Source organism: Scyliorhinus torazame, chromosome 1 (genome assembly GCF_047496885.1).
Source record: "Scyliorhinus torazame isolate Kashiwa2021f chromosome 1, sScyTor2.1, whole genome shotgun sequence".
Lineage (NCBI taxonomy): Eukaryota > Metazoa > Chordata > Chondrichthyes > Carcharhiniformes > Scyliorhinidae > Scyliorhinus > Scyliorhinus torazame.
The window spans coordinates 376,014,012-376,040,912 of NC_092707.1; the positions used below are offsets into that span (position 1 = coordinate 376,014,012).

General features: G+C 42.4%; 1 protein-coding gene across 1 annotated transcript in view; it reads left to right on the forward strand.

Moving 5' to 3' along the window:
- heatr1 (HEAT repeat containing 1) overlaps nt 1-26,901 on the forward strand; it is a 123,383-nt gene that overhangs the window by 62,314 nt on the left and 34,168 nt on the right. Inside the window, exons 18-30 of the mRNA XM_072511675.1 lie at nt 3,721-3,904; nt 4,939-5,093; nt 5,815-6,007; nt 6,127-6,299; nt 9,786-9,953; nt 12,153-12,386; nt 14,598-14,729; nt 16,704-16,810; nt 17,621-17,773; nt 19,497-19,615; nt 21,500-21,621; nt 22,266-22,394; nt 26,169-26,399. Of these exons, the coding sequence (XP_072367776.1) occupies nt 3,721-3,904; nt 4,939-5,093; nt 5,815-6,007; nt 6,127-6,299; nt 9,786-9,953; nt 12,153-12,386; nt 14,598-14,729; nt 16,704-16,810; nt 17,621-17,773; nt 19,497-19,615; nt 21,500-21,621; nt 22,266-22,394; nt 26,169-26,399 (2,100 nt within the window). The remainder of the gene's footprint in view (nt 1-3,720; nt 3,905-4,938; nt 5,094-5,814; nt 6,008-6,126; nt 6,300-9,785; nt 9,954-12,152; nt 12,387-14,597; nt 14,730-16,703; nt 16,811-17,620; nt 17,774-19,496; nt 19,616-21,499; nt 21,622-22,265; nt 22,395-26,168; nt 26,400-26,901) is intronic.

A 26,901-nucleotide genomic window follows, 5' to 3' on the forward strand; every position in this document is an offset into this window, starting at 1 on the left:
TGGGAATTTTCCCATTACCCGCCATAACTTGGGCAGGACGTCAGTGAAACCCCATTCTTGCTATTTATGTGGAATTGATGACACAACTATAACTATTGGGGGTATTCCTGACGAAATTCCCACTCCAATATCGTACACATTGGATTGCATTTTATTTATTGTCACGTGTACTGAGGTACAGTGAAAGGTATTTTTCTGCGAGCAGCTCAACAGATCGTTAAGTACATAAAAAGGAAAGAAAATCCATAATAGGGCAACACAAGGTACACAATGTAACTTACATAACACCGGCATCGGGTGAAGTATACAGGGGTGTAGTGTTAATCAGGTCAGTCCATAAGAGGGTCGTTTAGGAGTCTGATAACAGTGGGAAAGAAGCTGTTTTTGAATCTGTTGGTGTGTGTTTTCTGACTTTTGTATCTCCTGCCTGGTGTAAGAAGTTGGAAGAATGAGTAAGCCGGGTGGGAGGGGTCTTTGATTATGCTGCCCGCTTTCCCCAGGCAGCGGGAGATGTAGATGGAGTCAATGAATGGGAGGCAGGTTCTTGATGCAGCCAGATAGGATGCTTTCTATGGTGCATCAATAAAAGTTGGTAAGACAGGGATAGGGTGGAAGTGAGGGCTTAAGGGGTTGGTGCAGACTCAATGGGTTGAATGGGCTCCTTCTGCACTCTATGTTCGATGTATGTTTTATGAGTTAATGTGGACATGCCGAATTTCCTTAGTTTTCTGAGGCGGCTTGGGCGCTGTTGTGCTTTCTTGGTAGTGGCGTCGATGTGGGTGAACCAGGACAGATTTTTGGAGATGTGTACCCCAAGGAATTTGAAGCTGCTAACCATCTCCACCTCGGCCCTGTTGATGCTGATAGGGGTGTGTACAGCACTTTGCTTCCTTCAGTCAATGACCAGCTCTTTAGTTTTGCTGGCATTGAGGGCGAGATTGGTGTCGCTGCACCACTCCACTAGGTTCTCTATCTCCCTCCTGTATTCTGACTCGTCGTTATTCGACATCCGGCCCACTATGGTCATATCGTCAGCAAACTTGTAGATGGAGTTGGAACCAAATTTTGCCATGCAGTCGTGTGCGTACAGGGAGTATAGTAGGGGCTAAGTACGCAACCTTGAGGGGCCCCGGTATGGAGGACGATTATGGAGGAGGAGGTGTTGTTTATTCCTACTGACTGTGGTCTGTGGGTCAGAAACTCGAGGATCCAGTTGCAGAGTGAGGAGCCAAGTCTTAGGTTTTGGAGCTTTGATATGAGCTTGGCTGGGATTATGGTATTGAAGGTGGAGCTGTAGTCAATAAATGGGAGTCTGATGTAGGATATATACCCTCTAGTAGTCACCTGAGTTTGTATTCTCCATTTGTGAGCCTGACATTGCTACGTGGGACATCAACATACAAAAGTCCCTTTGATGCACACAAGATGCCTGTGGTCAAATACACACTCAAACTCCAGTTAATATCTGCGGATGCCTCCTCAGAATCCCCCCAGAGGATTGTCATGTAAGAGTTTCCAATTCTAATCCACAAAATACCCTTTAAAATCTTCTCTTGTAGTCATGTTTTCTATTAGCAGTTTGCATTCCAAAACCCAGTTCACATTTTCCAAAAGATTGTGAACAGAGCTTCCTCTCCCCTTTTATCAGTTAATCCACTCCAGGATTTTACACCAATCCGTTTCAAGATTTTGTTTCGACTGACTTCCACAGTTACGTACACTCTGATATCTAGCCAATACTGTCTTCCCAATTACTTTAAAATTCGTTTCACAGACTGGAGTAAGACATTCCAAAGTTTAGGATTACTTTAGAAACTTTTAGGATTACTTTAGCTTCTTGGGCGGCACGGGGCGCAGTGGTTAGCACTGGGACTGTGGCGCTGAGGACCCTGGTTCGAATCCTGGCCCTGGGTCACTGTCCGTGTGGAGTTTGCACATTCGCCCCGTGTCTGCGTGGGTTTCACCCCACAACCCAAAGATGTGCAGGTTAGGTGGATTGGCCATGCTAAATTGCCCCTTAATTGGAAATAAAATAATTGGGTACTCTAAATTTATATTAAAGAAAAGAAAAAAAAACCTAGCTTCTCACCAGCTGATTTATCCTCAACTTTGTCTGTGGTGACCATGAACAGTATCCTGTTCTCTTTCCAGGTTTCTTGTAGCTTCTCTGGAGCTTGCTTTCTTGCACATTACTCCTTGAGCCCTCCAGCTGTCTATCTGAAACTGCCCTAGCTTTCAGTTAATAAAAACTAAGAACAAAGGAAAGCCTATTGTTTTACCTTACAAGGATCTTAGTCGTGAAACAACGCTTGCCTACTTTGGCTGGCCAATTGAGTTTTCACACCTTAGCACTCTGGTATCTCATAGAATATCAGCTGGAATTGAAACCAACACCCACACATGCAAACACCTTTGTCCAGCATGAATATAGCTATAGGTCATTTCCAGGCCCAGAAACCTTAAATTAAACCCACCTACCTTTTTTCTAATGTTTACCAATAATATTTACAAATATAAATCCCTTAAAACTACCTTTGTTTTCATAACACCTCCAGCACCTATACTGTTTTTAAGTCCATGTATACAGGGCTCTTCTGTAATCTGTGTTCACTGTGTTCAGCTGTCAAATGTTGGAGCACACATGTTACACCATTTTTGAGTTAATATGTCTGCACTTAGTTCATACAATGGGTTTTGCCATCATAAATTTCAACAAAATTATTCAGACTAAAAGCTAATTGCCTTCAATCTCATTAGCAAACTTGTACTGACCTATTTAGTATCCCCTTAATGCTACATCATTCTCTATTTACTCTACAACATGTACACTGGCTTGTCATCTACTCCAAGTCATCCGAAGTGTAAATGTTGAACAGTTGTGAATGTAAACCACACCGTACAATTATTTCTATTGTAATAGTATAATATAAAACTTCCAGGGAATGTCAGATGGGGACAAGGTTAAACAGGATATTGAACAAGACTTGTGCACCTCTTTCATGGAATCATAGAATCCCTACAGTGCAGACGGAGGCCATTTGACCAATCGAGTCTGCACTGACCCCCTGAAAGAACACCCTACCCAGGCCCATCCACTCCCCGCCCCACCTCTGCAAACCCACTCAAACCACTCGTCTTTTGGACACTAAGGGGCAATTTTTGCATAGCCAATCCACCTAACCTGCACATCTTTGGACTGTGGGAGAAAACCCACGCAGACACAGGGAGAATGTGCAAACTCCACGCAGATAATCACCCAAGGCAGGAATTGAATCTGGGTCCCTGGTGCTGTGAGGCAGCAGTGCTAGCCACCGTGCCACACTGGAAAATAGTCTAAGAACTTGAGTGCACTGTTTTAAAATTGAGATATTTTTTCCCTTCAGGATGAAACACTGGGATCCCAGAGGCTAAATTGAATATTTCAAAACCCCAACCTCCCTCTTAGTCCCAAATGTACTTGAAAAATGAAATGAAATGAAAATCGCTTATTGTCACAAGTAGGCTTCAAATGAAGTTACTGTGAAAAGCCCCTAGTCACCACATTCTGGCGCCTGTTCGGGGAGACTCGTACGGGAATTGAACCGTGTTGCTGGCCTTCCCTAGGCCCAGGAACACCAGCCTACCAGTGTACGGGCTGGTACACTTCACAATAAAAACATTCCCTTAGCTTGCTGAATGTTTCAAAATTAATCTAATCACTCTCCCCATTCAATATTGCAGACCATTTGTCAAAAGTGGCATCTTGATTCTGTTCAAGGGAACGTGGTACCAGCAGGCCTGCTTACTGAATATGTGGAAAGTATGAAGCATGGCAATGCTATAAGTTCAGAAACTGGATTAATACATACTTTGTTGCTGAAGAAATTTATTGTTGCTTTCAAACCTCCTGAATCACTGTTGAAAGGTGAGTTATTTAAAATGGGGTATTGGCTATTAGCAACTTGAGCATAAATAGCTTGATGTATATACGTCCACAGTTTGTATCAGTGATGATTCACTTCCACTGATTTATTATTTGAGCTGAAGAATAGAAGGTCTCATATGGAAGTAATGAAACCAGAATTGAATAATGAGTGTTAGGTTGCTTGGAGATAATATTGGATTGGGGGGGGGGGGGGGGGGGATTTTTAGCCAGTTGTTCTTGAGCATGGCTGACATTTAAAAACTAACTCCATCAGCAGAATATGCTGCCAACTCTTAATTTCTTTTCAAGGGCTGTTTATGCATTTATGTTTTAAATGCAAGAAAGAGAAGCATGCCTTCTGTTTCAGAGCACACTTTCACTGGTTGGTGATCTAAGTTGATTTTAGTTCATAAGGGTGTATGCCACAAAACTCTTTTAACTTGTGGGATAATCCACTGAGTGAAGTTATGGTTCAGGACTGCATTAGCAGATAGAATAAGTTGCAAGTCTATACAGAGGTTGCATGTTGCACCTTATCCGAACATTGTATTCTAAAGTAAGATTTCAGAAGCAACATTGAGTGTTGTCAGCAAAGGTCTTAACATTGTGCAGACCTTGCTGCAGGCAGGCATGAGCTGCTTTGCTAGCAGAAGAGTCACAAATGGAGCTAACATGGAATGGACAGTAAACACCCACTGCTTACTTTATGACAGAAGATGGTCTTTGATGAAGCACCTGAAGCTGGTTGGGTCAAGGACTACCTGACGGACAGGGATTTGGGGCTTTTGAGAACCTGTGCTGTCTTCCTTGCGATTCCAGCCATTAGTTTTGTTCAGGCTCCTTGGTGGCAAATTTCAGTACAGTATTGCATTGATGTCAAGGGAAGTGACTCTCACTTCGTCTCATTGTCATTTTCCGTTGCTGAATGACAAATTGGCAGATTTAGTTGATTAAAATTTCACAACTCGTTCTAACCAGTTCATTGTCATGACCACTCGGCTACCACACCAAACTTGTATTTTCTTATTGCAAAGTTTTAGGTCAGACTTGGTGGAACCCTGAAACTTTGGATGGGCGAAGCTGTGATTATCTACATCTTCTCATTGATGTGTTTGACTTGACTGTTTGTGGTGCTAGTGAAGGAAGCCTTGCAAAGAGTTTCAGGACACTTGTGCATTTTCTGTTTCAGGTGAGTTAAAATTTAATCCATGATTTAGGGCAAGGAGAAAGAAATATTAGAAAAGGAAAAAAACAATCCGGATTGTTCATTCAATGTTTAGCAATGGGATTGAACTGATGCCATTACTTTTGTGGTTCCAATTCAAGCCTTCCAATTCAAATTTATATAGCTGCTTCTTTCTGGTTTCCTTTTTCTACAATTTACCTCATTCTCACTCCACTAACTACGCGCACTCATTTTCGTTTCCACGAGTTTCAGAGCCAATTCAGGTACGAACTTTGGATTCAGTATTTGTCTTAACGGAACATATATTTTAAGTAGTGTGCGCAAACTGCCATGCACTAAATGGAGTTGGGGACTAAGTGCATTTGCTTGTTTGTAGGGCCGATGCATTTTCAATTATCCCACTGCAACTAATTACAATAAAGCAATAATCAGAGATATTGAATAATTTGCCTCGGGAGACTAGAATTTTCAGATCTCCATGTGATCATTTTGTGCCAACAAGTTTGGGATTGTTTTCCCCATCCAAAGGGGGAACAATTATATTTGAATGTTTGAATGTATGTAACCACTTCCTGAATTAGGCCACTCTTGGTGCTTGAGGTTTTTCTGGTGGGTCATAAAACTGACCATCATCAGGAGGAGTGAAATTAATTTAAGGTAAATTGATGTTTTTTTTTTTTTAAACTCTTATCCTTTTGCTTTTCAATGCTTATTGGTATTGCAGACCCACCTGAACAATCCCAGTCACCTCTTCAAGTTCTTGTCGCTTCTATGGAGCTACAACTGTAACCTTAGCAACCAGTTAAACCGTACAGTAAGTGCTGTATTACAGACTCGAGCCCTTTACTTGGGGCACACACTACTTGCATCGCTGTCTGCAGAGAATAGAAATCTGGTTGCATCTCCATCGTCCCCAGGTATGGTTCATCTAAAATTGCTTCCTTGATTATATTCAATGGCTAAATTGATATGTTCATTATTTTCCATAATTTTAAAACTGATGTCACTTTATTTCCAAATTGTGATTGGCTTTCAGTGGTGATATCCTTAGTCATCAGTTTAGGAAATCCCGTGAGAGAGGTGCGCCGGGGAGCTATTGCATGCCTGCAAAAGTTAACCAAGGTGAAAGGGTCCGTCTATCAAGTGGTGATTGATAAGCTTGTCCATGTGGCAGAAGAGGTTATTGCAGATCCCACTTATTTAAACCAGGTAAGAAAGGAGACAAGGACTATTCTAATTTTCCCTTCGTATATTTGTGTAATTTTTTAATAATCGCTTATTGTCACAAGTAGGCTTCAATGAAGTTACTGTGATAAGCCCTAGTCGTCACATTCCGGTGCCTGTTTGGGGAGGCCGGTACGGGAATTGAACCCGCGCTGCTGGCATTGTTCCGCATTACAAGCCAGCTGTTTAGCCCACTGTGCTAAACTGTGCTGAATTTTAATTCACTTGTTTTGAAATTTCATTTGGTTATTGTAGTTTTCATAAATGTCACCAAATTTCCTCATTTAGTTTTCATTTGCTGTATTCTACTGGCCTTTAAGAGGGATCCATGGAGAACAAATGAATAAGAATAAACCATTTTGCCTCATGAGCCTATTCTGCTCTTTCATTGAGATTTAGGCTGATCTGTGACCTAATTCCATATACCCACCGTAGCCCCATATCCTATAATACTTTGGTTAGCAAAACACGAACAAATTTAAAATAAAATAGCATCGAGTGCCATTTCCTTGTAGAAGTGTTTCTTGACTTCAATCAAAGAGGGAGAGAGACAGAAAGCAGGAAACTGCAAGTCAGTTATCTTAACAGAGGGAAAATTTTAGACTGTATTAATAAAGATGATATAGCACTTGGAAAAATTCAAGGTAATCGGACAGCGTCAACCAAGCTTTGTGAAAGGGAAATCATCTTTAACCAATTTTTTGGAGTTCTTTGAAGAATTGACATGATCATAGAATTTACGGTGCAGAAGGAGGCCATTCGGCCCATCAAGTCTGCACCGGCCCTTGGAAAGCGCATCCTACCCAAGCCCACCATATCCCAGTAACCCCACCCCACCTTTCTGGACACTAATAGCAATTTAGCAAGGCCAATCCACCTAACCTGCACATCTTTGGACTGTGGGACGAAACTGGAGCACCCGGAGGAAACCCACGCACACACGGGGAGAACGTGCAGACTCCGCACAGACAGTGACCCGAGAATCGAACCTGGGATCCTGGAGCTGTGACGCAACTGTGCTACCGTGCTGCCCTGGTAGACGGTGTCAGTGGATGTACTGTACTTGGATTTCCAGAAGGCATTTGAGAATGTGCTACACCAAAGTTTATTGTGAAGAATAGAATCTCGTGGTGTAACGGGTAATATATTGGCATGGATTGAAGATTGGGAAACAGAGGGTAGGCACAAATAGGTAATTTTCTAGTTGAAAAGATGTAATGAGCGGTGTGTTACAAGGATCATTGGTGGGGCCTCAATCTTTTACAATTTATATCAATGACTTGGATGAAGGGACTGAAATATGCTTACTAAATTTGTTGGTGACACAAAGATAGGTAGGCAAGTAAGATGAAAAGAGGAAATAAGGAGGCTACAAAGGTACAGATGGGTTAAGTAAGTGGGCAAAATCTGGCAAATGTGGTATAACGTGGAAAAAAGTCAAACTGTCCATTTTGGCAGGACAAATACAAAAGAAGAACATGATCTACTTGGTGAGGGATTGCAGAACTCTGAGATGCAGAGGGGTCTCTGTGCCCTAGTGCATGAGTCTGAAAAGGTTAGTACAGCAAGTAATTAGAAAAGCTAATAGAATGTTATTATTCATTATGAGAATTGAGTTTTATGAGGAAAGGTTAAACAGATTGTATCCGCTAGAGTTTAGAAGAGTAAGGGTTGATTTGATTGAAGCATAAAAGATCTTGAGGGGTCTTGACAAGGTGGATGTGAAGAGGATGGTTCCTCTTGTTGCAGAATCTAGAACTAGGGTGACTGTTTAAAAAAAAAAGAGCTTGCCCATTTAAGGCAGAGATTAGGAGAATCTTTTCTCTCAGAGGGTCATGCGTCTTTGGAACTCTTCCTCAAAAGGTGGCGGAAAGGAAGCAGAGTCTTTGAATATGTTTAAGGCAGAAATAGACAGATTCTTGATAAGCATGGGGTTGAAAGGTTATGGGGTAGCTGGAAATGTGGAATTGATGTTACAATCAGATCAACCATGATCTTATTTTAAGGTAGAACAGGCTTGAGTGACCGACTATGTTCGGAAAGATGTGACTTGCATTTCATAGAGTTTACAGTGCAAAAGTAGGCCATTCGGCCCATCGAGTCTGCACCGGCTCTTGGAAAGAGCACCCTACCCAAGGTCAACACCTCTACCCTATCTCCATAACCCAGTAACCCTACCCAGCACTAAGGGAAATTTTGGGCACTAAGGGCAATTTATCATGGCTAATACACCTAACCTGCACATCTTTGGACTGTGGGAGGAAACCGGAGCACCTGGAGGAAACCCACGCACACATGGTGAGGATGATGTGTAGGCTATGTCCCTTAGTCCTGGATTACCTAGTCAACAAAAATAGTTTCTATCCTGTTATCGCCCCTTGATATCTTGAAAATGTCAATCAAATCACCCTAACCGTTTAAATTACAAGGAATACGACCTTAGTTTGTGTAATCTTCCCTCTCAGGGAAACTCTTGGAACCCAGGCATCATCAATATAGTGAATAATTGAGGCTCCTAATACAGATCCCTGAGGGGCACCACTGGCCGCCACCTGCCAGTTAGATTACCTGCCCTTCATCCATTCCTATACTGTGCTTATTCTTTGTAAAATTAAACCTAACAGTATGAGATGTTGCTAAGAGTTTTTAAAGCTTGCAGACTCTGCCACGCGGTTGCTGAACTCAATATGCCTTTTCCACCTTATTTTTCAATCATTCTGTGCATCCTAAGAGCCATTTTTCTGATTTTATGTTGTGACAAGAAGTGCAAATTGGACATTGTTATGTACTTTCCATGATTTTCCTTCAGTAATAGTTATAGAATTAAGCGTAATGTAACCAAGCATCCAGATGTTCACCTTGTCGGATGAGGCTCCCTTCGGGGAGTTTGAAGTTGAAAGTTGATTCAAATGTATCCCTAATAAGATTATCCTCAGCAGGCTCTGGATTTCAGGAAAAGAGGTCTTGTCTCTTTCCCTTTCTCGGCACACTCCCTTCCCCATGCCCCAAACCCCCTCTTCTCCGGCTTTAGGCAGGAAAATAAGGATTTTGTTTGTTCTTTAACGGTTTTGCCAATGTTTTTTGATGCCTTCCAATTTTCTGTGCAACTGCACCCCAAAGATCATTTTATTATAAAAACACAAAATGCTGGAAATGCTCAGCAAGCCTGGCAGCATCTACGAAGAGAGCAAAATAGAGTTAACATTTCGGGTTTTGATGACCACTCATTAGAAGATTAGGGTGTTCCTTCCCATTTGAAATCTTAACATATAAATTGTATTTGAGTACCCTATTCTTTCTTCAAAATTATTTATCTTTCTGTTCCCCTTTGAAGGAGACAGGGAAATCCTGCCTAGATGTGAGGAAAGTAGCTAAACTTTGGGGAATCTAAGTTTCAAGGCATACTTTTTCAGCATAGCTACATTTAAGGCAGCTACCACTGTTTATTGCTCAATTGTTTTATTTGCCCAGGCTCTCAGTAGCTTATATGAGGAGCTTTTAACACCCAGTAAACCAAGCTTACGGCATGCAAAGCTAAGAGAAACTCTGGAGAATTTTCTGCAATGCATAGGAGATGCTGGAAGGCCATCTTATGTAGCACATAACTTGCTGAAAGCATTTGAGGAGGTGAATGGCGAGGTGAGTGAGTTTTTTTAAAGCACAGTATGTTGCAATAGAGACAATTATTAAAGGTCCATGTAATTTAGAACATTGTTTTACCCAGTCAGATTATAATTTCAAGCAGATTGATGACAATTGGAGCTAGAAGGGTAATTAAATAATAAATGAAAAAGAAACATAAAAGTATAATGAAAACTGTCTAATAAGTCATTCATCTTAAAATTGCTAATAACACTCATTGACTGTGAAGAGCTCCTCTGAAGCTGGCACGCGGTTGAATGATTGTCCACTTAAACCATGTTAATTGAACTCTGAGCACTTTTTAGTTACAGCGTTTAAGGTAATGGCATTGAGGCAGTTGTCTATATGACTAGATATCAAAGTATTTAAAGTGCAGAAGGAGGCCATTCGGCCCACCGAGTCTGCACCAGCCCTTGGAAAGAGCACCCCACTTAAGCCCACATCTCCATAAGCCCACACCTCCATCCTATCCCCGTAACCCAGCAACACCACCTAACCTTTTTGGACACGAATGGCAATTTATCATGGTCAATCCACCTAATTTGCACATCTTTGGACTGTGGGAGGAAAGCGGAGCACCTGGAGGAAATTCTCGCAGACACGGAGAATGTGCAGACTCCGCACAGACTGTGACCCAAGCCGGGAATCGAACCCTGGAGTTGAGAAGCAACTGTGCTAACCAGATGATGAGTGAATGTTGGGAAGACCAAAGCCATTTCCTCTGGTCCCCACCACAAATTTTGTTTGACATGCACCAACTCCAACCACCTCCCTCGTCTTTGAGGCTTGTCCTCTTTGACACCAAGGTGACTGCCAGACCCATATCCAATCCCTCGCCAAGACTTTCATTACCATAACATCGGAGACCTATGTCTCTATGAGTCTGCTGAAACTCTCGCCCATGCCTTTGTTACCTCCAAATCAATTCTTCCAATACTCTACTGGGTGGCCCCTCAAGTCCAATTCACCCATCACCACTATGCTTATTGACCCACATTGGCTTCCAGTCCATCAGAACCTCAATTTTAAACTTCTCACCCTCTTTTGTAAACCCTTCCATGGCTTCAACTGTACCCATTTCTGTAACCTGCAAATCTTTGAGATTTCTGTCCACCTCAAACTCTGGCCTCTTGCAGAGCCCAGATTTAAATCTTTCCATCATAGGAGGCTCTATGTAAATTCATATGTTGTTGAATAAACTTTGTAGCTTTCCTTTAGGTGATTGCATCTGCGCATGCACACGATGTGTGCCATCTAGTGTGGCATTGGCATTAACCTTTTTTTGAAGTATCAGGACCCAGTGCTGTTAAAGAATTGGTCTGCCCTAATTGGAAGTTTGGGTACACAATTGTTGATATTGCTTGCCATAAAATGATGCTGCTCCTTTCCACCCAAAAATCATTGGGCAAATGCATTGAATAGTGAGACTTTGACCCATAAAAGCTATGCAAGTCACTTGAGTTAATCTTGTATCAGGACCCAGTGCTGTTAAAGAATTGGTCTGCCCTAATTGGAAGTTTGGGTACACAATTGTTGATATTGCTTGCCATAAAATGATGCTGCTCCTTTCCACCCAAAAATCATTGGGCAAATGCATTGAATAGTGAGACTTTGACCCATAAAAGCTATGCAAGTCACTTGAGTTAATCTTGGTCTCTGCCAAATTACCCAGGATAATGATCAGTGCTGCAGGTGACTTTGAGAGGTTGGTGCAGAATTTAGTGCCAGTCACATTTTCTAATCACTGTCCAGTGGTGGACCTTTCCCTTGCTGGAATGTTCCATTTGTATGAATATGTCCTCACAGATAAGTGACCTTAATTGATGAATAATTGCACAATTCTGTAGAAGTGCCCAGTGATTGTGGAATCAAATGCTCCAACTCGATAAATGGGGTGGAGTATGATGAACAAAATATAATTAACAACAAACCACTCAAGTAGCATTTTGTAGCCAAGTGTGGGGTTCTCCAACTTGGCTGGCACTGAATGTTAAAATGGCTATTTTGCATCCTGTCATTCCACTATATCAAGATGTGGTAGGACCAATCAGCTTAAATTAGTTTTGGAATAATTATTAAATTGCTTCCAGAGTTATGAAGGTACCCTTTCATTTGACATTGTGTAATACTGGATACTGGGCTCACTTCATTGTATAAAGGTTTAACATGTTTGCCATTCGATATTTTACATTTCAGATTGTACTGTCCAAGTTGTTGCCCCTAATGGAGAGACTGCTAAAGAAAGAATCTGATGCTCTTCTCAAAGATGAAGCCCTTATGCTTCACCTGATCCTCTCAAAGTACAACGAATGTTCTGCAGCATTACTGGCAAAGGATCCACATAGTCTGAATGTTTTCATCAATGCCTTAAATAATTCCACTGAGGTGTACAAAGGGTTACCAGCACTCCAGATCACAGCACTTGGACAGGTACTTTGTGCTGCAAATGTACAGTTCAGCGAATACATACAGAACTCTAGTTTGATATTTCCATTAGTGCTGTGTTTTCTGGAAAACGATCATCCTTTCCAATAATTTTCTTACTGTTAATCCTGGCTCATTGTTATTTTGCCAATATTTATGTAAATGCACATTTGGAATGAGTAAGAATAGGTAACTGCATACGCATTCAGTGAGGGGTATATATATGTGTGCCTATACACGAAGGAGGAAGTAATATTAGGCTTATGCATGCATTCAGTGAGAACTTGACATGCTTGTCTTGTCTGCATTTGTTAGGAGTAGTGCAATGCTTTTGAGTATGCGAGTGTGTTTTGTGAAGGATATGTGATACTTCGGTGTATTCAGTGGGGAATAATGGCGCAAGTTATGTGTGTGCATGAGAGTATTTTCAGTGGTGTGCATTGTACAGTCAGTGAGATGTGGTGCAGTGATTGTGTATGTGTGGCTCCCTGAGAGGGGTTTTCATGCTTAAATGCATTCAATGAAGAGTGTTGCCCATGTGAATTATACCTAATGAGGGATAGTGCTGCATATTCTGGAAGAGATTTCCAGTATTGAGGCAGGTTTTAGAATCTAAAATGCAAAATATATTTTAAAAATTGAAATAAAAAATGCAACAGGCGGTTGCAGAACAGATCTTGCTGGCAACACAGCCATCTGTGAACGCACAGCCATGGCCATTGAAGAGTACATTGGGTTTTAACAGGAATGGATCGATCTCTCCCTCCACGTTATGGGAGACACAAGTTGGTGATAAGAGGAGAGACAATCTTGTATAAAGCGCACAGGGCAGTGAGGGTGGAACAGTGGCATTTGACCGGGGTGATCCTGGAATCAGATCGTCGCTATCGGAGAATCCAACCCGGAGCTGCTTACAACTGGGAAGCAGTTAAAAATGCAGTTTGACTTGCAGGTATCCACCAGGAAGGTTGTGAGACAGCTGCGACACGCGAGGGGTGTGGTGTATGAGCATGGAGCGAAGGCAGGCCGCCTGTTGGCACACCAGCTGAGGCGACTGTCAGCCTCCTGGGCGATTGTACAGGTCAAGGACCCGAGGGGCAGATTAGTGACTGCGCCGGGGCAAGTCAATGCCGCATTTGAGGCTTTCTATAGGGATCTTTATAGGTCAGAGCCTCCAGAGGGGTGTCAGGCATGGCAGAATTTCTAGGCAGGTTGCCCTTCCCCAAAATAGAGTGGGGGAATAACCCAGGGCACGTTCTGCTGGGATGGAAAGCTTTCGCTCCACCTAGTGCCTCGGCCTGGTTGGGTGACCTTATCATAGAATCATAGAATTTACAGTGCAGAAGGAGGCCATTCGGCCCATCGAGTCTGCACCAGCCCTTCCAAAGAGCACCCTACTCAAGCCCACGTATCTACCCTATCACAGTAACCCAGTAACCCCCACTTAACCTTTTGTGGACACTAAGGGCAATTTAGCATGGCCAATCCACCTAACCCGCACACCTTTGGACTGTGGGAGGAAACCGGAGCACCCGGAGGAAACCCACGCAGACACGGGGAGAACGTGCAGACTCCGCACAGACAGTGACCCAGCCGGGAATCAAACCTGGGACCTTGGATTTGTGAAGCAACTGTGCTAACCACTATGCTACTGTGCTGCCCATGCTTATGGACTTTTTATACCTGGAAACAGTCAAGTGCACCCTTGGGGATTGGAGGAGGACTTCTACTTGAGGTGGCAGCTATTTATCTCATACTTCAAAGAGTGAATTACTATTATCTGTTGGGGGAGTTAGGGGTAGGGTTATGGGACTGGGGGATTTGAATGCAGCTGAAGTTGGCTGTTTCCTTTTTCTCTGATCTTTTGGGTTACTAGCAAGACAAGTGTACCATGTGTGAACCATTTTCAGAGTTATGTTGTAGTTTAGATCGTATGTGTTATCTATGAAATCTTTAATAAAATATTATTTAATTTAAAAGCAGAGTATGTTCAAGACTGGGATTGATAGATTTTGGCATATTAAAACATCATGGGGAATAGTGCAAGAAAATGTTGAAAAAGAAGATCAGCCACAATCTCATTGGATGACAGAACGTGCTCGAAGGGCCGAATGACCCACTCCTCCTATTTCTTATGTTCTTATGTACTTTCCTTCGTTTGAAGAAACTTATGTACTTTCCTATGTTTGAAGAAACTGTCTTGTTTTTTCCCCCCAGATCACAAAACGGTTCTTTGCAGCGCTGCCTGATGGGAAGATTCAGCAGAGGTTGCTGGGAGTACTATTCGACTTGTTCATGCATTGCAAAAACCCTGCCTGTGCTCAGACGATAAGCAGTATTTTCAAGGGAGTGAGTAATAGCTTTGACATATGGGGTGTTTGTAGCTTGGGTTTTAACAAATTAAGACTCCTGTGACTAATTTCTCTTCAGGTTTGATTGGCAACGCAATGAAGGGAAAGGGCAGGGGTGCCTATTTGGCTGCATGTATTATGATACTGTAAATCTTAAGTTTTCATCTGTAATGTTGATGCTGAGCTTCTGCTGAATGGCATTTCTCAATGGTTCGAGACTTATTCGTCTGCCCACGCTGGTATATTTTTGTCATAATTTTATTTTGTGAATATTACTTCTTTAGAAAATCAGTAATTCATATATTGCTCGAGATGCTCTTCACATCAGGAAACTAAAATGTGTTTGAGAAGGTCATTAATCAAGCGTATTTCTGATTTGAAAGCTGCAATTTAAATCCTTTGCTCAGGATTAAACATGGCACCGATGATGAGTGCGAAGCTTCATTTATTTTTTAAAGTATGCTTATATAACCAGAGAGTATAGACTCAAGTTGATAGTCCAAGCTTTGTCGAATTTCATATTCTGGAGATGTAGTCGCAATGGAACCATACCTCTTGTGCTCAAAGCTGTGGAATCCCAATTCATGACCCTCATATTAGTGCAGATAAGACCTGTTATCTTTTAGGCTAAGGCAGGATTACTATGCTGCTTCGCCCGTGGCGGCACAGTAATATAAATTCTGCGTGGGTGTGAAATCTCTGCCAAAGAAGCAATGAGCCTGTTCGACCACGGAAATAAACGGGGTGGGAAAGACAGCTCCTATTCAAATTGCTGTGTTGCTTTTTTTCAGCACGCACACTGACCCGTGGCTCATTAAATTCTGTGTTAACCCTCTGATCGGGATAATGTTTGAGACATTTACTAGACATCTGAACTGCCACTATTATGATGCTTCAATAATTGAGGATAGATATGTTGATTACCAAAATTTTCTTGCAGTAGTTACTCATTCTGTAACCATCAAATAGTGAAAAGATTTTAATTGTTTGATTTGTTCTTGCTTTATCTAATGGCCAAATGACCATCTCCAAAATACTGGAATAGAGTACAATTTGTGTAGCAAATCTGTGCATGATGTTATTGGTTTGTAGCAGTGTCCAAAGTATCTATTTTTAGATTAGCCAAAGTGCCTGCAATGATTTTGTTTGCACAGGCTGGATGTGCTATTTTATCCAAACTTATATCTTCAAATTTTAATCTTGTTTGGACATTGCAGTTTGAAACAAGTGCATACTTCAATTTCTCAGCACTAATTTTCACATGCTGACTGTAGCTTTGGCTGGCATGTTTGTAAACCTCCCTCTTGTTTGACCACAAGCAACAATTCCATCAGCGTACAAGTGTCATCAGCCTACTGCTCTGCTGATGTTTTCCCGACTTGGATACTCTGCTGTTGGCATCCACGTGGATCCTTGACACAAGTAATAATGGTTTAACGTTCAATCACATTACACTTGGATATTCTTAACTGAACTATCGTTGAGGAGGATTTGGGTGTCTATGCTCAGGATGTCCCAATCCACTTCACAGCTAATTAAGTGCTTTGGAAGTGTGGTCACCGTTGTCATTTGGCTGTTAAAGCTGTCAATCTGCAATGAAGCAACGCCTTAAACAAATTGATTTACTGGTGCTGGTTGAGGTATAATTGTTGGTCAGGACAGTGGGGAAACTGCCCTACACTGTGAGCAGTGTCTTTGGATTTTCTATGACCACCTTAGAGGGTAAATTAAGCCCTTGGTTTAATGTCTGCAGGCATTGGATATTGTTGGCTGGTTAAAGAATGTATCTTCTATACAGGGTAAAGTACTTTGATCTGCGGTGATCTAGATTTTGACTCTTAGCAGTCATGTCATGGATCACCTGAATGAGTTTTGATACCTTTTAATTTGCAAATTTAAAAACAAACACATTTTGACCTGGTTAAAGATATCCTTCAGGGATTTGTAATTTTTATTTATTTGTCTGGTTCAGATTGTGGTTGATGCTGAACAAATTGCCCAGGAACTAGGACTTTTGGAAAAATCTCAAAGCCGTGCAACCATTCAACAGACCAGGAGGCAGAAAATGCAGCAGCAGAGGTATGTTGTTTCCAGACCCAGGGGGATTGTTGGCATCACTGAACTGGGTCAGCATTTCCCACTATACACTCTATTGAAATTATTCTTTGGGGAAACATTTCGCTAGTACTATTGTTTAACTGGAATTGCTTTGTTTTAATTTCTACTCTAGTTCTTTATGATATTTAACATTGAGAACAGAATGCATGAAATGTGAGCGGAAGGAGGCTTTATGGACCATTCGGCCTACTGTGCCACTCAATAAGATGATGGCTGAACGTCTGTTTTCTGAACCCATCCCCTTAAGGCCCAAAAATCTATCAGTCTCAGCCTTGAATATTCTTAATGATTTAACTCTTGGGGTACAGAGCTCCAAAGATTCGAAACCCTCCCCTGTCAAAACTCAGTTCTTGGGGGAACTGCTCCCAGCATCTACCCTGCAATCTCTCTGAGTTAGTGAGATCACTTCTCGTTCTTCTAAACTCCAGAGGAGAGAGGCCCATTCCACTCATTCTCTCTCTGCATGTAGTACAGCCCTCTGCTATCACGATAGTGTTAAATATTTCTGCAGGAGTAGCTCGATTTTGTGTTGATCAGGAACCTTTTGTTTGAAAGGTACAAGCAAGAACAATGATCATTGAGCTGACCTCTCAACGGAAGAGCAAATTACTTTTTGAGGTCTGTTTGTTAAATATGGCCCTAGCTGTTAACATAATGGGGTTTGTCAGATTTGACCGTCATACATTTGGTTTCTGAGGTTTTTTCCAGAGTTACTCTTTAAATATAATTGTCATTGTTTTTCGCGTTCTACCATGGTTCTTTTTTTTTAAGGAAAACCCAAGATTTGCAGAATACAGAACCCGATTCTTTAACCGACAGTATTAACTGGCAGAGAGTTACACTCATCTTGGAGTTATTGCAGCATAAGAAGAAACTCCGAAGTCCCCAGATTCTGGTCTCTACCCTCTTCAGCCTTCTGTCCAGGTACTAGGACTGAGCGTATCGGTGATTTCTGCCTTGTTAATGGAACTGGAAGATACCTGATGGACCCCAAGTGCTCAGTTGGCAACCTTCAGCTGTGGTATCAGTTTGAGGTGCTTCGGTTCTCCTGGACAGACATGGGGAGGGGATTCACCAGGGTCCCTGCACCAGATTGCAGCTCAATGACTGCACACGAGCAGATCATTGCTGGATAGGCTAATCGCAGAGTGCTATTTCAGGTTTTGCACAATAGTTAAAGAGTGGGAATCGACACAAGTTAGTAAAAGACAAGTTAAAGTCATGGTCCTCTGGGTGCAGTGGTCGAGGCAGAGTCTCCGGAAAATCAAGAGCTTTCCGAGATTAAATTGATTTGAATAGCCTCACTTATTTTTGTGATCTTCAGGAAATGGTAGGTGGGCAATTTTGAAAAGGGAAAGTTTAAACCATCTACAAGGGATAAGCTCACTTTCTAGCTATGGTCAGATATTTCAGAGTGTACAAAAATTAAGAGGAGGAGAAAATGAAATTAATGACATACTGCGACAGAGTGATGGGTTCCTGGTGATTATAGAATCTAAAGAGGTATGAGATGAGGCGAGAGGATGAGGCTCTATCTCCTCTTCCTGCATGAGTAGTTTTAATTGGCAAAAAGAGTGATTCAGGAGCTGGCTCCCTGCCCACTGCCAGCAGATGGATTAGGGACACTGCCTGGTTTTCTCGAGCCACCGAATGATTTTCTTCTGTGCAGGATTTGAGATTTTAATGTTCTAAGCCTGGGTTTCGTTTCTTGTGATCTCCTGCCTCCTTTCCTTTTTTTGGCCTGCTTTCATTTAAATTATTTTAATGCCAATGTGGGCGAGACACTGTCATTCCTGATTACAACTGCTTGAGTGCTCCAATGAGCAGAATATAGATGGCAAAGTCTAGCTTCACACTGCCGCCCAGAGGTAAGAATTAGGTGCTGCAACAGTTTAATCAATTTTAATTTGCATGTTATCCATTCCCCAAGAATAGGGCACCACCGCAGCATAGAAACACACGGATCCAACATTTTAAAAGATTGACTAGTCATACCCATAGATTAAGGGAATAAAAAGAGAAAATTCAAAGGGCAGCAGGGTGGTGCAGTGGTTAGCACTGCAGTCTCACGGCGCCGAGATCCCAGGTTCGATCCTGGCTCTGAGTCACTGTCCGTGTGGAGTTTGCACATTCTCCCTGTGTTTGCGTGGGTTTCGCCCCCACAACCCAAAGTCGTGCAGGGTAGGTGGATTGGCCACGCCAAATTGCCCCTTAATTGGAAAAAATGAATTGGGTACTCTAAATCTATATTTAAAAAAAAAGAGAAAATTCTGCGAATGATCGTCAGGTCAGGCAGCGTTTATAGAAAGGGAACAGAGGTAATGTTTCATTCGGTGACCTTTCATCAGAACCTAATTATGTTTCTCTGTCCACAGATGCTGTCTGACCTGATCAACATTTTCTATATTTTCTGCATCAATTTTAAATCTCAAGCTCTGGCAGTACTTTGCTTTTGTTATAATTTTACAGCGACTGCATAAGTCAAATTTAATTTTACGTTGGATTCCGGGGCTGTTATCATGGCTTGGGATTGTATTCAATGCTTCTATTATTTTTTTGCTTGAATCCGGAATGTCAGTTTTATTTTGTGGCTACAATTAAGAGAATTCTACAGGAGAAATAACAGTTAATCATTGTCATGACTCAGGTGCCTGGATCCATCACTGTCTGAAGAGGGCAGCCTGGAGTACACAAAGCAGCTGGTCCTCAACTGTTTACTGAACCTCTGTCAAAAGCTATCACCGGACGGCACCAAGATCAGCAAAGGTGTGAGGATGAAACAGTTTCTCTGCACTGCATTTTTATTCTAGTATTTGTTGCAGGTTAAAACAATCCTGGTATTTTTAAGTAGATACGATATGGAATCAAAATAATCTTTGCCTTTACCTAAAACCATGCAAATTTCTGCATGCAAATTTACGATGTGCTGGGGTAGATGAACGCAGAGTATGTGGGGAATTTTAACTAACCTGAATAAAAACAAGTATTGGTCACTGGTTACATTTCGTCAGCTGAAAACCCATCACCATGAATATGGTCTTCAAACTGACATGTTGAAAAATCGACCTGAGTATAGTTTCTGCTTGCCCGCAAACTGGAAAGCATACTCTTTCAGTGGGGGAGAGACCCAGAGGTGTGCAAATGCTGTAAGGTGCTGCTGGGGCTTAACCAGCTGAAACAGCATGGCTTATCAGTGCAGGACGCTTGTTAACCTTCCCGTTCTTTTCCAGCTCGGACCACCCAACATGTTAGGCTATTGTCTTCCAAGGTTATCTGGAGGCCTTGGGAGAATCACAGCACCTAGAACCAGGTCAGCTCAATCTGGTTGGTAAATTTTCAACAGCACGATAGAGTATTGAGAGGACCAGGCTTGTACAGGTATCACTTACGTGGCCTTCCGCAAAGGATTGGCTGTATTCCAGTCTCCCTTTGCCAGAGCTCGCTCAGCCCTGGTGAGACCCTACTTATCTGCTCCTGTGAGGATACTTAGGCACAACCTGAGCGTAACTTTGAATGATTTATGTGGGCACCAAACATCAAGAATCTATTCTGCACAGGGTGGCAAGCAGTATGAACTGGTGTTCTCTAAAGATTAAGAATAAAACTTTAAAGAGGAATGATGTGCAGAGGTGCAATGTACCATGTACTGTCTATTTTCACATGAGGATATTGTCATTGGCATCCTTTCATCCAGGCAAGATGGTGGACATGCAGCCAATCAGATCTAATGGGGATGGGCGGGGAGCTACTACCACAAATGTCACATAGGGAGTAGTTGTCAGGTGTTGTGAAGTCTTATTTTTGGTGTTGGTGCCTGTTACCAAACTGCTGATCATCATAGTGTCGCAGGCCAGCCCACAGGTAATGTCACCACAAGGTCTTAGAGCACAGGCCTCGTAAACCAGCATCCCGGTCCTACGAATCAACTTGATGCTATTCACACGTTTTGGGAGTCGGCATAAGGTGGTAGCTGCTTTCCCAATACATGTACCCAGTTCTGCGTGCGTCAAGAGAGATTGTCACCGTGGACCCCTTAGCAGTATTAGCTAACCACTTCCAGTGGAATGTTATTAAGTATGACCAACGGTGAGATGTGTCATCCTGTCCCATAGCACAGTTTTCTTGATATAATAAGGGAGAACAAGTCACAGGAATGGGAGAGTTAATTGTATAAGAAATGGGGGTCAGTCTGGGATGCATAGAACAATTTCTCTTTCATTCATGAAAACTGAAGTGGCCGAGCAGAGACCCTTGGGGAGGCAGTGGTGTCTCCAGGTTTTTGCAGTATCCATGGGCTAGGGGGAGTGGCATTATGCCAGGCTCCTGATCACTAACCAGCTGCATTGTATGTATGCATATCAGAAGATTGCGATATCCTTTCTGTTAGAATAGTCTTTGGATGTTCAGAGTTTGCTTCCACTTTTGACGAGTGGCCTCGGCCATGATGGTATTAGAGCAGAATGAGGGAGAAAATTCATAATGAAAATTAATTTTATGATTTTTCAGACTTGGGGAAATAAACATCATACGTCTTTGTTTTGCAGACATTTCACATTGCTTTGTAAATGTGAAGTGCTATTGATAATTTGACATTATTGCCTTGCACAAAAAGCTGAGCAGGTGGCTTCATTTTCAACATTGATTTCACAGATGTCCTTGATGAAGAAAAGTTTAACGTGGAGTTAATTGTTCAATGTGTCAGAAGTTCTAATATGCCTCAGACCCATCATCATGCTTTACTGCTCTTGGGTGCTGCTGCTGGAATGTTCCCTGTAAGTGCAATCTGTTCCAACTGTGGGTGGGTGGGTGGGGCACATATATTTTCAAAGGCTTTTTGAAGCATTGTGAATAATTGTGCCTCGAGAATATCTCCTGTAATCGGGCTTGTGGTGAGTTAAAGATTTCATTAGATCAAGGTCCTTGTATTTTGTTAAACAACTGTAGTGTTCTTGTTATAGATACTGATTTAGCAACCTTCAAGACAGACCTAGGCTCTGGAGTACTGGGATGACGCTTTACCAGCGTTGTGATATAGGCTGGCAGCACGGGGGGAGGAGTCACAGGGTTTGGTGAATGCCAGAGGGGAAAGCTATATGGCTGTACTTTCTCCTGTGCACCTGCTTCTCAATCCAACCTGTATGGATTTTAAAGTGCAAATGTCTATCATTAGACTCTCCTGTTATTTTAGTTGCACTTTGTAAACTGTCTTTTCCTCTCTACTTGGGTACTCCACTTTCCAATTATAACTCTTAGCACCACTGTTGTATACAAGCGCATTAATGCATTCATTACTCCATGTTTGTGATCTTCCTTGACATTTTCTGTCTTGTTTCTAAGTGCACCGATCTCTATTATTAATGTAGTGTTACCCGTGTTATGTTTTTTAAATTTATTTTTGTTTGTGTTTCTGTTGTAGGACAAGGTTCTTCATAATATCATGCCCATTTTTACCTTCATGGGTGCCAATGTGATGCGACTAGACGACAGCTACAGTTTCCAGGTGATAAACAAGACAGTACAGACCGTAATCCCAGCACTTATTCAGGTAGGTCATGGTAAAACTTTTTGTTTTCTATTTTATATTGATGGCAAAAAATCTCCTGATGCGTTTGGGAGTGAGAATGGGACTAGCCATGGCAGACATTGTCATAGTGAAGTTAATGTTCATTGTCCAAGCTCACTTGTGCAAGATACAAGAGTGTTGTTGATGAGTGAACCCCTAGCTCCAAGTATAATCATTAGAAGAGCAATGAGAAATTTATAATAAAGATTTAATTTGATTTGGCTGGAGTTATAGCTTGCACAGTTGAGGCTAGTTGTTGGAGGTCAATCCCCTCAGTCCGGGGGCATCGATGCAGGAGTTCCTCAGGGTAGTGTCCTAGACCCAACCATCTTCAGCTGCTTCATCAATTACCCTTCCCTCCGTCATAAAGTTAGAAGTGGAAATGTCCACTGATGATTGTGCAGTGTTGAGCACCTCTTGCAACTCCTCAGGTACTGAAAGAGTGTGTGTCCATATGCAGCTAGACCTGGACAATATCCAGGCTTGGGCTGATTAGTAACATTTGTGGCATGCAATAACCATTTCCAACAAGAGAGAATCTAGCCAACTCCCCATGACATTCAATGCCATTGTCATTATTGAATCTTCCTTTATCAATATCCTGGGGGTTACTATTGAACAGAAACAGAAGTGGACTGGCCATATAAATACTCTGACTAAAAGAGGAGGTCAGAGGCTGGGAATTCTGTGGCGAGTACCTCACCTCTTGACTTACCGAAACCTGTCCACAATCTGCAAGTTACAAGTCAGGAGAGTGATGAAATACTCTCCACTTAACTGGATGAATGCAGCTCCAACAACACGCAGGAAACTTAACGCCATCCAGGACAAAGCAGCCTGCTTGATTGGCACATATCCACCACCTTAATCAATCATGTGGCAGCAGTGTGTGCCATGTGCAAGATGCACTGCAGAAACTCACCCAGGCTCCTTCAACAGCATCTTCCAAATGCAGGTCCTCTAACTCTAGAAGAATAAGAGCAGCAAATGCATGGGAATGCCACCACTTGTAAGTTCCTCCATGTCACACACCATCCTGACTTGGAATTTTATCCCCATTCCTTCACTACCAATAAGTCAAAATCCGGAACACCCTAACAACATAATGGGTGTACCTACACCATATTGTCTGCAGCAGTTTAAGAAGGCAGCTCACCACCACCTTCATGAGGGCAATTAGGGATGGACAATGAATGTTGGCCTAGCCAGCGACACCCACATCCCATTTTTTAAAAAAGAATAAATAGCTGGATAGGAGCACCACTGAATTATCAAGTCTTATTAAATAAGATGGTGTAAAGCAGCTTGGCATAGCATAAGCAGAACTTACAGAAAAGCAGGTATCCGCTTCTGACAAAACTCTGGGTTGGGGAGTGGGGGCAGACTATTCTCTAGCTGCTAAGGAGTTGGGAGGATGCTACAGAGGGGTCAGCTGCACCATTAAATTATTATCTCCTACATAAATCAAAGCAACTTTTCTGATATATTAGCTTCCAAGTTGGGCAAGCATATTAATTTATAAAGTGGTGTGTGTATTAAAAGATAGACACATGTCAGCTTTCATGACCAAGGCATTTTACAGACAATGAAGTATGTTTAGAAGTATTGTCACATTTTTAATGTAGGAAACACAGCAGTTAATGTGAGTCCAGCAAACTCCCACAAACATCCATGTGATAGTAGCCAGATACATTTTTTGTAATGATATTGATGGGGGGATAATTATTGGTCAGGACACTGAAAGTTACTTATCTGCTCTTCCTCAAATTGTGACATTGGATCTTTTCAACTCATCTGAGAGGGCAGATGGGCCAACAAATCATTCCAAAAAACACCACCCCCGACTGCAGAACTGCTCAGAACTGCATTGGAGTTTCAGCCTTGATTTTCTTTCCTGATCAAGTCCTGGGATGGGATTCAAATCCACAACCTTCTGACTCTTGAGGCGAGAGTGCTTCCAACTGAGCCATGGCTGACACGTGCTAAATATGTATTCGCTTTTACCTACAATCATACAGCACAGAAGGAAGCCATTCACGCCTGTGCTAGCTCTGAAAGAGCTGTCCAATTAATACTGTCACCCTGCTCTCTCCCTACAGTCCTGCACATTTTTCCCTTTTGAGTATATTTCAATTGCCTTTTGAGAATGTATATTGAATCTGCTTCCACCATTCTATAAAACAGTGCTTGCTAAATTCAATTTGAAAGAATTCTCATTTCCCCTCTAGTTAGTTTGGCTATTATCTTTTGAGTTTCATGTTTCCAATAGGATTCTTCCCTTTCAGTAAGCGGTTTTTGGAAGTCAGAATTGTGTATGTCTCCAGCATTGGGCGGTTGTCACTGGATACCATCTGCAGAGTTGTGAAAATGTATATTGAAGTGCAATAAAAATAGTGAGAACAACTTAAAGGAAAGAGTTCTGTTCAGAAGAAACCAGTTGTTAAATGGATAGTAGCAAATCAGTGTGCATTGAGCTCAATGGGTATTTTATAGTCCAATTTCTGGTCTCTGTTTAGTACCCACAGCAGTGACCACCGCATCCCAAGATTAGGGTAGAGAAGAATTTGCCTTGATTGAAGTATGCAATGAAAATGCGTGCATAAGGTTACTGGGTAAGGACAGGACTGAACTCAGCTGCGGTGTCTTACCGCATGCGGTTGGATGTCACGCTATTTTAGGCTTGCGCATAAATAATGTTCATATGGAAGGAGAGGCAGTAAGTAAGCATTAACCTGTAGGGCTGTTTTCCCATAAGAAAGCCGGTGTCTTCTGGGAAGAAATTTAAATAATAAGCTTTCTGTCAACCAGTGCCATACATAAACACATCGTGGGGATGACAGAGCCCTATTTCTATGCAGAAACTTCATCAAAGCCACCATAGGTGCATTATAACTACTTTCCAGCATATAGTGACCTCTGGTGGCAATGATTATTATTCTTTACACTCTTGGGTTTCACTGGCACAAATTATTTTTGTTGAGTAGTAAAAGTTGTAAAATAATTTTGAAGTAACATGCATTGTGTTACATTTGCTTCGGCTGTTGCATAGTTATTACTTCTCGAGTTTAAGTACTTCTGAAATTTGCAGCTCAGGGGTCACCTTGTCCAGGAGCTATTTCAAACTGGAAGTGGTTGGAAGCAGCTCCTTGAAACTATTTTACGTCTCGCAAAAACTATCTTTACAGCTCAAGGTGGATCATTTTGCTGCCTCACATTGCCGGGGACCCAGGTTCAATTCCGGCGTTGGGTGACTGAATGGAGTTTGCACGTTCTCCATGTGTCTGCGTGGGTTCCCTTTGGGTGCTCTGGTTTCCTCCCATAGTCCAAAGACGTTGGTTAGGTGGATTGGCCATGCTAATATTGCCCAAAAGGTTAGCTGGGGTTGCGAGGATAGGAGCGGGGATTGGGTCCAGGTAGGGTGTTCCTTGGGAGGGTCAGAGCAAGGGTTGGTGCAGACTCGATGGGCTGAATGGCCTCCTGCACTGTAGAGATTCTATGAAAAGTCCCAATCAAATCTATTTAATATAAGAAATTTTACAACTGAGACTCCCACTTTACTGTGATTTGCAGAGAAGGATGTTAAAATTTTGTGCAAAGCTTTACTTAAGACTTGGATCCATGGGGGAATGGGTGGGAAGGCACTATTTTAAAAACAAAAGGATAAGTTGCAAATGAAGAATTGCTCGTAAATATGATTGTTCCTCCTTCTTGTTAATTTTGTCCACTTTACCTCTTACCCATGTTGGTCTTTTGCAGGCTGATGATGAAGGTTCTGCAGAAACCAAACAGAATGTGGAAAATGTTGTTACAAAAATTATCCACGTGTTTGTGGATGCCATGCCACATGTGCCTGAGCATAGGCGAGTACCCATCCTTGCACAGCTCATTAACACAGTCAGTGCAGAGCGCTTCCTCTGGACCCTCCTGTTGCTGCTTTTTGAGCAACACGTGACCAAGACCACTTCTACAGCAGCCAATGGTGAAAAGGTAAAGACCTGTGTGTTTTAGAATGGACAGCTAAAGGCAGGAATCATTCTGCACTTGAGTACTAAGGAACAAATAGCTTATTCAGTAGTCCTGAAACATGAATGATTGGGTGAAAAAAGACGACAAAGGATTGAGACAAAACATAAAGGGGCGTGTTTCTCTGTCACGCCGCGCCAGATTTCTGGGGCGTCATTCTCCGACCCCCCGCCGGGTCGGAGAATGGCCGTTGGCCGCCGTGAATCCCGCCCCCGCCCCCGCCGAAGTCTCCGAAGGGAGAAAAGTCGGCGGGGCGTTAATGGCACCGCTGCCGCGGAGAATGTCACGGGTCTGCGCAAGGCAGCCGATTTTCGGCCTGCCGATATTCTCCCTTCCGGATGGGCCGAAGTCCCGTCGACGTGATGACCGTTCACGTCGACGTGAATCAAACCTCCTTTTCATCGGCGTGACCCGGTGCTCCAGGCTCACGCCGACCAGCGAGGAGGTGAGTGACGGCCTGGGGGGT